Source organism: Megalops cyprinoides, chromosome 7 (genome assembly GCF_013368585.1).
Source record: "Megalops cyprinoides isolate fMegCyp1 chromosome 7, fMegCyp1.pri, whole genome shotgun sequence".
Classification (NCBI taxonomy): Eukaryota; Metazoa; Chordata; class Actinopteri; order Elopiformes; family Megalopidae; genus Megalops; species Megalops cyprinoides.
In genome coordinates, this window is record NC_050589.1 from 24,134,205 (window position 1) to 24,146,513 (window position 12,309).

General features: G+C 46.4%; 1 protein-coding gene across 9 annotated transcripts in view; it reads left to right on the forward strand.

The window, feature by feature from the left end:
- The window catches only part of camta1a (calmodulin binding transcription activator 1a), a 309,841-nt gene that overhangs the window by 262,294 nt on the left and 35,238 nt on the right, over nt 1-12,309 (forward strand). For all 9 annotated transcript variants that reach the window (XM_036532715.1, XM_036532709.1, XM_036532711.1 and 6 more), the window contains one exon: nt 11,473-11,626. In XM_036532715.1, coding sequence (XP_036388608.1) covers nt 11,473-11,626 — 154 coding nt within the window. The remainder of the gene's footprint in view (nt 1-11,472; nt 11,627-12,309) is intronic.

Genomic DNA, 12,309 nt, shown 5'->3' on the forward strand with positions numbered 1-12,309 from the left:
TTCCTCTCCAGCAAGCAGGCCCCGGCCCCCAGGAGTCACATCAAAGAGCCCTTCTCCTGCCCCGCCCCCTGCGTTGCTCCCGCCCCTCCTCCACACCACCCTGGCCTTTGAACATCCTACAGTATGTGTACACAGTGCACATGGTCACACTACAGGGAGAGCCTGAGTCACACTCTGACACTCTCCAGCAGGGCAGCTACAACCTAACAGCATAACTGTGTGTGATACAGTGTGTGTGTGTGTGTGTGTGTGTGTGTGTGTATAGGTGTGTTCACCGCTAAGTACATGCCTGTGTGTGTGTATACATGCCTGTGCGTGCGTGGGTGCGTGGGTGCGTGCATGCGTGTGTGTGCGCGTGCGTATGTGTGTCGTGTGCGTGCGCGCATGTGTGCGTGCATGTGCGTGTGTGTGTATACATGCCTGTGTGTGTGTGTGTGTGTGTGTATACATGCCTGTGTGTGTGTGTGTGTGCGTGTGCGCGCGTGTGTGTGTGTGTTACCTCCTCTTCCCTGGAAGGAAGCTCATTAAAGATGTATCCTCCCCCTCTTACCTGCAGTCCTGAGCAGGCGAGTGTGGAGCAGACAGACGGCCAGCCTAATGCCCAGAGACAGAGAGAATGTGTGCTGCCTTTTAAGGTTATCTGCACCAGAGTAAATCTCCACAGCACCTCAGCACCCGCAACTCTCCCACTGAGGACGTGGCTCTCACCCAGGGAGAGGGCACACAGCTGCCGTGTGTGTGTGTGTGTGTGTGTGTGTGAGAGAGAGAGACTGTAATTTTTGTGTACTTGTAAGTCTATGTGTGTACTTATCTGTGTGAGTGTGTATATGAGTCTATGTATGTGGGTATACATGTCTGTATGAGTGTGTGCATGTGTGTGCATGTGTGCGTGTGTGTGTATTTTTGTGTGCGCAGTATCAAGCACAAATCAGGTCCAAGCAACACTTCCATGTCTCCGTTTGCTGTGGGATTGGCTTTCATGCACTTGTTTTAATGTGCCTACATTTTTTTTTCTTAACTTTTCCTGGTTTCAGATGAGTCTGTGGTTTGCCTTTCATATTTTATTCAAATCCAGATCAATTTTTCTTTCAGCAGAATTCGGGAGTGTTTCATCTGCTCGACCCTGACAAATTTTGGAGGAGTTATCAAGGTTTCCTTCCGCCCCTGTTAAATATTTGATATTCCCTATGCCACACCACCCCACTGGGCTGGAATCTCTCGCGTCGTCTGCATGTCTCACCACGGTCTGGCCAATGTCTCACTGATGCCTCGCTGCTCAGAAATATCAGTTTGCATTTCACAGCCATCCCCCCTTGGTGAGATTTCTCTAACAAGCCGGGGTTTCCACTGTCCAGCAGAGCAACTCAATTTCTGTTTTCCTTGGCTGATTTGCCTACACGGTCATTTTTTTATCATGAGGATTTTTTTTTGGCCTGAGCTCAGTGTACAAGCTCAGTGCCACTGTCATCACCGTAACGTTCTGTAATGCATATTCCCTCTGCAGTGCCTGTTCTTAAATTCCAAGGAAACCGCCCCTTGTAACACTGCACACCCATACACAGTTGCTTAGCCACACATACACACAAGCAGAGGTGCAGACACACACACACACACACACCATCTTTTACTATGACCGGGCATCACTTTTGGTTGTCTTTGACTATGTTCTTACTCCTTGTCACCAGTGAAGTTTTAATATGAGGGTGTCCGACGGACGAGTTTGGCGAAGTGCAACCTCAGCACCTGCGCTTTAATGATTAATACCATATTGATGGTCTCAATTAATTTCCTATTATGCCACTGAAAGCCCCAACCACTCTGTCTCCTTTCTGCCCCACAATTTGTTTTAGAAAGATTTTCGATTGCAGCTGCTTGCAGAAGATAGCACTGTCCTTGCTGCTGCTGTGTGTGTGTGTGTGTGTGTGTGTGTGTCTGAAAGTGTGTATGTCTCTGCGTGTGTCTGAGCACAAGCATGCGTGCAGGTGTGTGTTTGCCTTTGCATGTGTGTGTTTGTCTGTGTGTGTATGTGTTTGCATGTAGCTGGTGTATTGTTTTATGAATGGGTTGAGTAACACGCTGCTGGAGTGAGAGTTTATCCCAGAGTTGCAGTGGGAGGCAGCTTGGTACACATCCTCTGCTTATCTGTCTCTAAGACACTGCATACCAAGCACAGAGAGACAGGAAGTGAGTCTGACCGGGCCGCAGGCTGAATCCATAGTCTTCAAGGTGAGCGCTCTAAGCGCATGGTCTTTGATCTGGCTTCGACTACATTGATTCTGAGCTCCAAGTTTTTTGTTTATTTTTTGACATTTTTTTCAAGTATTTTCTTTTTTCCTTCTGCACCATTCATTTTGAAATTTCAATCATTTTTCATGCGCATCTTAATATTTGTTGTGGACCAACTCTTTGTTTATCTCTGAGCAGTTCCTCAATCATCAGCGATAAAGTTCAGCTGTCCCGTAGTTACCCTCTCTCTCTACACTTTCCTCTCGCCCTTTTACATCCTTTCTCACTCAGCAAAGTTTTCCCCCTTTTGGTAATTTGCAGTCAACACTGCCCCTACTGGGCATCAGGAGAAATACTGGTGTTGCAGGCGCGACTGGTGATGTTCGAAAGCAAAGGACATATGATGAGCCTACCACCCCCCCCCCCCCCCCCCCCCCCAAAAACAAACAAACAAAAACAGAAGGTCCATCTTTCTTCATTCTGTTCATCTTTTCCCCCTCTGGCTTCTCTGATGCTCTCAGTCCTACTCTCCCTCATCCCCTCTCCTCTCCCTCTGTCCTTCACTCATTTCTTTCATGTGGGGTTTGTGTCAGAGGTGAAGGCAGGAGAAAACACACCAGCAGTCACTAGGCAACAGTGTGAGCATTCTCTCTCAAGAATGGCAAGACGCTTATTAACGCACCTGTCTTTCTTCACTGCGTGTGTATGTGTGTGTGTGTGTGTGTGTGTGTGTGCATGTTTGTCTGTGTGTGTGTCTGCGTGTATGTGTGTGGGTGGGTGGGTGTTTTTGCGTTATTGTGTGTGCGCGTTTGTGTGCATGCATGCTTGTGTGTGTGTGGTTGTGTGTGTGTATGTGTGTGTGTGTTGTGTATGTGTGTATTACAGATGTACGTCTCTGTAGAGCTCTGTGTACCAAGTTCTCTCAGCCTCAATCCTCCTGCTGCTCCAGCAGCGTTATTGTACTGTTTAATAAGTAGGTTTTCATAGTGAAAGGAGACTTGTGATATTCACCGCTGTTGTTGTCCTTGCCATCTTGTTCGCTCCTGTTGGAGTTATTATCATTGTTGTGTCTCTATATGGAATATTGTGTTACATTGCAGGGCTCCGTCCCCATTGGCATAACGTGCACAGGAAGTGGGACACAGCCCCCTGTATAACTTCCTGTTAGGAGATGCAGTGGCATGTGTCTCACCTCTTGTTTCCTCTGTGCACAGAAGAGTTGACAGGAGGGGAAAGTGATGTGAAGCATTGTTTACACATACACACACACACACAGACACACACACACACACACACACATACACATACAGACACGCACACATATAGGTAAGCACACCCGCATGCACACACACACTGTCCTTAGCCTTGGCATTAAAAGACATGCCAACACATGCACACATACACATACAGTATATACTTGTGGATACAAATGAATACATGGATATGCACACTCACACACACACACACACACACACGCGCACACACGCACGCACGCACGCACGCACGCACGCACGCACACACGCACGCACGCACACACGCACACGCACACACGCACACGCACACACACACACACACACACACACACACACACACACACACACACTCACATTACCCTTGTCTTTGCTTTGTCACACAGGCATACACAGGCACACACACACATCTGAGCTGAGCGATTCTGCCCCTCTCAGCTTGGTTATTTATAGCAGGCTGTGGACTCCATCTCTCTGATTATGCGTTGCTGAATTAAACATCACAGGCCCGAGCCACTGCTTGCAGCTGGAACACGCTGAAGCATGCTGGCCGTTCACTTCCTGTTCCTCAAAAGTTCCAGCCCTCTTGTCTGAGTGCGTGCGAACAGAAAGAGAACATCCTGTCCCTTCCTGACATACTCAGAGGGAGCTACATTAGTGGTGAGAAGAGTTAAAAAAAAAACAACGGGGTCAAGTTTGAGTGAGGAAGTATGGGTCAGAACGAGGTCCATACACCATTGTGACTGGTACAGACGGGTGTGGTCCTGCTTCATTATGAAGCCCTACCAGATGAGAGAGGGGGGCTTTCCAGCTTGAATGGGAGTGGTCCTGTCTGGTCCACTGAGTGCCTGCCCACGAATGTGCTCGTGGCTGCCTTGGAGAGGCCTGGCTAACAGTGGCCAAATTGAAACTTTTCCCTCCCAGCAGCACACAACTCCTCCACGGCCTCTATTTCTGCCATTTAGATACAGCCCGTCTTACAGGGGAGAAGCCATCTCTAAAACGGCCAGTCACAATATGTGTTCTGACAGCGTTTATCTTCCTCTTTTGCGCTGTGCTCATTTTTTTGCTCTGCTAATAAAGTTCTGATTGACTTTGTATTTCTAATTTTTCCTCATTGCTTGCTTGGTCCCTGAGAGACATGGGTGATAAGTTGTCACGTCTAGTGAGTCTGTGTCGGCTGTCCTGGTTATTGTGCTGACGTCAGTCCTTTTTTTCCCCACAGAACAGTGTGAACAGACAAAAAAATTAGATGTATTTATTAATGAAACCAATTGTTTAAAAAACGATTCAACTTCAGGCTGTAGTTGTGAGGTAAAGTAGGTAAAACTGAAAAGAGCGATTTTTTAATAATGCATGCATGAGAGCATTTAACAAAGCCTTCTTTGAAAGGAAGCCGAGAGAGGGAAATGAGGCCGGTTCATGGAGGGGTCTCCCTGCCATTCACAGAGGAGCTGCTGGGTGTTTTCTCTCGGTGCTAGGTTTAGATGCAGTCACCACCCCACACACACAGACACGCACACATGTACACACACACTCACACACAGGCACTGTCACCCTTGTGCGCCTATCCATGCAACAGAGCTGTTGTACACGCAAACGTATTTAATATGGAGTTTGTGAAGCCAGTGTTTGCATTTCAGTGTGTGAATGGCACAGCTCCTAGCCTACCCGTGTAATTGTAGGATCGATCGTGATTGGTCTGGACCTCAAGGTGCCAGTAGGCCAGGTCTAATCCCATTTCAGAGAGAGACCGCTTCCCTATCACAGAGGCTGGCTCCATCATCTGGGTAGGGAATGGGGAGATGTGGCATCTCTGACGTATTCTGTGAGCCTCCATCAATTTAATCCCATCAGACACACTGAAGCCAGTGAAAACATACGGGGGCATGCGGCGAAGACCGTCTAACAAGTCAAATATCAAACCCCATTTATGGCCTCAGATCATTTGAACAGCAAACCCCCATGTGCAGAACATCAAATAGCGTGCAGAATTTGAAATCCCACTGATTTAGCCAGTGTATATAAAACATTTTCTTTTTAACTTTTGACATGCGTATATTGAGCTGGTTCACAATGACATCTCAAAGGTGCCATCTGTCTCAAATCACAGATACTCGTTAAAATACCAGAGGGAATTCTTTTGAGTATAGACACTGTCCTAATACTTCAAGAAAATATGCACTTTTTATTTGGCGTTTGGCTGTGAAATGTATGCCCTTGGGAGATGCTGGGGTTAGAGTGCTGTTGCTCCAAAGATTTAGAGCCCTGTCTGTGTGGAGCTTGTATGTTTTCTCCATGTCTCTGTGGAGCTCATAAAATCTCTCTGTGTCCATATGGAGTTTGTATGTTGTGTCTGTGATTGTGTTGAGTTTGTATGTTCTTCCTGTGATTGTGCTGAGCTTGTGTGTTCTTCCTGTGATTGTGCTGAGTTCAGTGTGTCAGTTTTAGCCTCACTTTGTGCACGGTGCTGCTGGGTTCAGCTCCAGCTCTCTTTCCCCACAGAGTCAGTAACAGGAGCTGGATGGATGTGGGAAAAGGCAGCGATGCCCCATGATTCCTTTGCTCATTTCCCTGAACACCCGTAGGATTGTGTTCTGACGCTGAAGTCACGTTCTGTCTGTTGGAACCTCGAGAGGGGGAAATGTGATCTCTCCCCTGGTCCTCCAAAAACACAGGCGGGTTGTTCCACTAGTGGGCGAAGCTTCCCTGGCTGAATGTAAAGAAAAAAATGGAATGCGTCAGTGCATGCTAACATCAGCCTTATCTTCACTGTCAGAGAGGGACATACTGGCAGCGCATTTCGTTTTGCCGCTGGCGCAGGGCGAGCGAGATCCCTCCCCTTTAACAAGAGCGGTTGTGTCAGCCGGGCGCTGTTGTCGCGAGATGCATGCAAGCATCCCCAGGACGCCTCTCTAAAATGGTCATCCGGGCAGCTTGAGATGCCCGCGTGTTGTTACGTAAACCCTGTCCAGAGCAAGAGGCACTGAGTTCTACTCACGCTACCTCTGAAGTGCAGAGAGCAGCTCGTTGCAGAATCCCGGGAAAAGCAGCTAACTGCTGACCCGAGGTGCAAAGTGTGCAGGGTCGGCTAAACATGCTGTTGATCTGCTGATGCTTCTATTTCTTTCCTGGCGATGGGCGGCAGGTGTGTGACTCATTCTGAGGGGTCCCCCCCCTCCCGTGGCACGGACGCCGCGCACGCGCGCCCGCACGCCCGCGGGGCTCATTTCCACGGCTTTCCCGATGAGGCTGAATCCAGTTTGCCGGCTTTATTTATAGCAGGTGATTCTGGCAATGGGGCAGGGAGGCTGAGTGGGGGGAACGCTGGCTCTCGGCTCTCGGCTCTCCGTGTGTGGGCGCCAGGAACCTGTTGCCAAGTTACAAGGGGCGCCCACAGCCTCTTGGAGATGGCATCGTCATGCACAATGCCCAACCCCCCCCCCCACACACACACACACACACCTTTCCTCACCAACACCCCCAGTGCCAGCCAGAAAGATGAGCTCAGCAGCCTCCCTGCCGTCGTATCCACACATCCACACAGGCGGCATTTTTATGACCTGAGCATTCACACACACCTGCCTTTTTAAACCCCTGATCATATACATGCAATTATTTATATTATATATATTTATATTATATTTATACACCTGGAGTATTACTGAGCTGTCTGTGGATGGCGATCCACAATCGTTTTTAACACAAACATTCCCGTGCCATTTCTGATTTCAATATACTTGAAATGTTGCCCGCCTTTTCCACGCAGACTCGAACGTGCTTTTCATTAATGTTCATACTAATTGTTCATAATTTATTTGAAGTATACAATATATATGCAAATTATTTGTAAAACATGCTTTTTTTCATTTATTCGTTTAAAAAAACAAAGTGCCGAATGGGTGGCAGGGCAGCTGGAACCAGGCCCCAAAAAACCGCCTGGAGAACAAACAGACAAACAGCCCAAAGGCTACATTACACAATGAATCAATAAGTTAATGAGAGCTCATTTTCTCTGTAAAATAGTGGCCTGGCAAAAAAGTTCCCCCTCAGCTTTTTTCTTTGGAGAAACAAACGCCCAACAATGCAGAGTGGGAAAAGGAACAAGCCGGCGGGAAATGAGATTAAATTACCACTCTGATAGATTTACATGGCACTTTACATTTTCATTGTGTTGTTTTTGTCTTGGAGGAGAGAGAGGCTGCTGAACGTGCTGTAAAAGCACACTTTGGAGAGAAGAGAAATTTTAAGATGCGTCATATGTTTCTTGCTTATAAGGATTTACAACTGAAGGAAGATTAATAATACTGTAATACCCAAGCTTGGCTAAAAAGACAACTTTGGACAGGCCGGAGGGGCTCCAAATGTTCTTCCTCCCAGTAAAACAGGGACAATTGTTTCTGTGTTGAGACAAATGGGATCACTGGCGCTAAGTGATTACATTATTGTGTGTGTGTGTGTGTGTGTGTGTGTGTGTGTGTGTGTGTGTGTGTGTGTGTGTGCGTGTGTGTGCGTGTGCGTGTGTGTGTGTGTGTGGCATGCTTTTCATCTCTACATGGCATAGGTGTATAGTTAATATCTTGTGGGTGAATGTATATTTGGTTAAGTATTTCTGTGTATTTGTTCAGTATTAGCCTGTGTTTTTGTGTGTGTTTGTGTGTGCGTGTCAGTGTCAGCATGTATTTGTGTGAATGCATGTGTGTCCATGTTTATATGAGGATTTTGTATGAAGCCTGTGTGTGTGTGTGTGTGTGTGTGTGTGTGTGTGTGTGTGTGTGTGCGCGCATATGCGAGCGGGTGCACATGCCTGTGTGTCTGTATGCATGCATATGCGTGTGTATTCTCATGCATCAGGCGTCAGTAGTGATTTAAAGACTGAGAGACTGAGCATGTCCCGGGGTGACTACCACAGCTGGAGGTGCCATATGGGGACATGTCACTCTCGCCTTGTCACACGGGACACAGAATCAGCAAACGTCCCAAAAAACTCCACTCAAATGACCTGGGACACCTCTATTACAGCAGGTGTCCTGCAGGGCCTTGTGCCCAGCCAGAGGGGGTCTGTCCTTGGCCCCTGTCCCGTCTATTTTCCAACAGAGCAGTCATTCGTGAGAGAGAGGATTTCAGCACCAACAACTATCGGCTCTGTTTAAAAAAGCTTCTCTCCTCATGAAAGATCCGATCCAATTTCTCTCTTATTTGAATGGGAGATGAAATCTGCTGGGTTTTCAAATCTACAGAAGGTGCTGTGCAAACACCTTGAAATATCAATTTCAAAGTTTCCTGCAGATTCAAAAAAAAAAAAAAGTTATTCAAACCTAATACTAGAGACTTAAAAATGTCTCTGGGTTGAAACTCTACATTTTCCTTTTGTTCCCCAGAGCAGATGAATTTAACCCTTAAATACTCTCCTGTCACATTCAATGACTCTCCTTGTGTAAGTTCTTCTGACAGTAATGTATCTCATGCTATAGTCTTCATTGGGAAACATCGACATCTATAAACCACCATCAGGTCCAAAACCAAGCTCTATCAGTGTGATGACTGTATACTGTATTTTGTGCTGTGATCGATATCCAAGACTTGAATTTGTTAGATTATCTCACAGCCATGAGGTCTCATAGTACTAAAACCCTTTTACAGTGATGGGTGGAAAAAAGTCTCATTCCATATTTTGTCAGTGGGGTCTTTCTGGTTATTCAATCTATGATGGAGTCAAAAGGAGCAAACCTATGACCGTTCCATGAAATACTCTTGAGGAAACTCAGAGTAGGTGATCCAGAATAAACTCAGAGTAACTGGGGCTGGAGCTGGGATGGTGAGGGGGTCATAGCACAGAGAGCATTCTTTGGGTAGCTGAACCCCTCTTTCTCTTGCAGTGGTACAGTCTGAACCCCTCAGCCTTCTGCAATGGATCAGGCCATGTGAAGGTCCAGACCAATGCCATCAGATTTATTGACCACTTAGCACTAATGAAGTCTGAAACAAGAGACAAACAGATGTTGCCCCTGCATTTTTCTTTATTGAGAACAACTCTCAGAGGAGGAATGTATTGTGCATACCTGTGTGTGTGTGTGTGTGTGTGTGTGTGTGTGTGTGTGTGTGTGTGTGTGTGTGTGTGTGTGCGTGTGTGTGTGTGTATGTGTATGCAGGAACACAAAGTGTGTTTCTGTGTGTACCTTTACGTGCACATGTCTATTTCTGCGAAGGTGCGTGTACATTGACATTTACATTTTGTCACTTAGCAACGCTCTCATCCAGAAGAACATACAAGATGGGGGAAAATTTAGCGTTATATTTACATTTTTGATATCCAGCAGACGCGCTTATCCAGAGGTACAAGATGTGAGTACATTTAGCATTACATCCTGCAGACACTCTTATCCAGAGCGATGTGTAAGATGCAAGTACATTTGCATTTTTGACATCCAGCAGACGCTGTTATCCAGAGTGGCTCCCGAAGTCAAGCACAAAGTGCGTCCAACAAAACGACACAAACAAGGACACACACGAACAAGAGCCAGTGCCAAACCAGGGCTAAGTGATGTGACAGGGCCTTTCCTTTCTCCTTTAGTGGAATCCTGTAGATAGACTCCCTTGTCTTTGTAAGTCTTTGTAAGTCTTTGTATGTGCGTGTGTGTGTGTGTGTGTGTGTGTGTGTGTGTGTGCGCGCACATATGCACACGTGTGTGTGTGTATGTGTGTGTGCGTGTGTGTGTGTGTGTGTGTGTGTGTGTGTGTTTGTGTGTGCATTGTGTGTATGTGTGCCTGTATGTGTGTGGGCGTGCATGTGTGATGAGTATTGTAACTGTTTACACTGCTCCGTAATCAAAGCCATTCATGCTCTCTGAGCGCTACTGATGTTATTCACACTGGCTCAGCGTTCGTTTAAACGGCACCTATTATTCAGAAGCTGTCAATTTGGGTAATTTATTGAGGTAATTCCATCTGCCTGAGAATAGAAGCATTCTGAGCTGGTAAATACAGTGAAGTTAATTGAGGGCATCAGCGTTCTGCGGCAGTTGCGGGCAGGGGGGTGGGGGTGGGGGGGAGGGGTACATGCATGTATGTAACACATGGAGTGTAACAGGACTAATTACCTGCACACACCTCCCTCCCCAATTAAAACCATTAAAACCACTCCAAGGAGCGCTTACTGTGGAGGCAGCTTTGTTTCAGTCAGACTGGGGTTCCCCATGGTCTGAAGTGTTTTTTTTTTCTTTTTTCTTTTTTTGCCTCTCTGTTATAAAGTGGTTTTCATGCTCTTTGCCTCATGGGATTTTCTGACTTCATCTTATGGGTTGTATGTATCAGAGAGTCTTTACTGCTTTCAGATTTCTGCTAAAAAAATGGTGGTTTAGCACACGGCGGTTTCATACACGGCCGTTACGCATATGGTTTCACATCAGGGAGCGGGCCTCTGACCCCACAGTTTTACACCTCAATCCACTAGGGCTTTGTACTGCAACGCAACCACAATGGTTCACCCTCCCATCTCTCTTTCTCTCTCTGTTCTCAGTACAGAGGCTTCCTCAATAAACTGGACTGTAAGGCTGTCTGCGCCCTTCCACAAGCTTAATCCAGTCTCTCTCTGTCTCTGTCTCACTCCTTATCTACCTCCCTCTCTTCCTCCCTTTCTTCCCTCACATTCTGTCTCTATATCTCCTTCGATTTCTCTCTCACTGTGCGGTGTGTTAATGAGGTAAATGTAGAGGGGGTCCCTGCTTTGAGGTTATCGTGGTTCTTCTAATGGGGAGCGTGTCAGCCTGTGTGAAGGACTTGTTATGTTCAACTCTTACTGGTTTTGCTTGGTTTTGAGGGTTTTGTGTGGGGGTGGTGGGATGGGGCAGGGGACAGGGGGCAATCTTCTTAGGACCACTTTTCCTTTTTTTTGGTCTTGTTTCTTGTTTTTATGCTCGTTTTGACATCATGTAAAATGAAGACCTTAAAGAAGTGAAGCCTGTCTTTGTCTGGGTCCACTTATTCTCTGCTGCAGAACCCAGACATCGTGTTGGTCCATTACCTGAACGTCCCAGCCATCGAGGACTGCGGGAAGCCATGCGGGCCCATTCTCTGCTCCATCAATACCGACAAGAAGGAGTGGGCCAAGTGGACGAAGGAGGAGCTGATTGGCCAGCTCAAGCCCATGTGTGAGTGTCCATTTGGTTCTGTTCTGTTCTGTTCCCAAACCAAGATGAAACAGGATACCAGCCTGTCTTTCCACAATGATTCTGTGCACACACAGAATTACACGTCAAAGGGTTAAAGGTCAGCCCTGGGCCATTCTCTGGAATATCAGCAGTACCATTTATGATTTAATGTGCAAAAAAGTAAAAAGGTACACTGTTGTGCAAACATTTTGGATGTATTCAGGATGCACATTCCACACATGGATATATATATACTTGTACATCTTCTAATATGGATAAGGAAATAGCTACACACTGGTCTTCCTGCATATCGAAGGGAAAGCATGGTTTGAAATAGCTCACATTTCTTGATTTTCAAGGCCTGGTATCTGAAGCAGAAACAACAAATACAAGGGAACATCATCTGTAATTGACAAAACCAGGATTGGAAGACCCAAAAAGCGGAAAAGGATGCACAATATGTTAAGATAACATCACTAGGGATTACAGAGAGGACAAGGACTAAATTAACAACAGGACTGTTAGAGGGTTTAGGGGTCTTTGGCTTTGCATCAACAAAAAGAAGGTTGCTCTTGGGGTAAAAAAAAAACTCTTGAGAAAGGGTAACATGACTGAAAGGTGCATAAAACAAGTATTAGTTTTCTTACACTTTGGAGTTTAAAATTACATAATGTCCAAGGGTT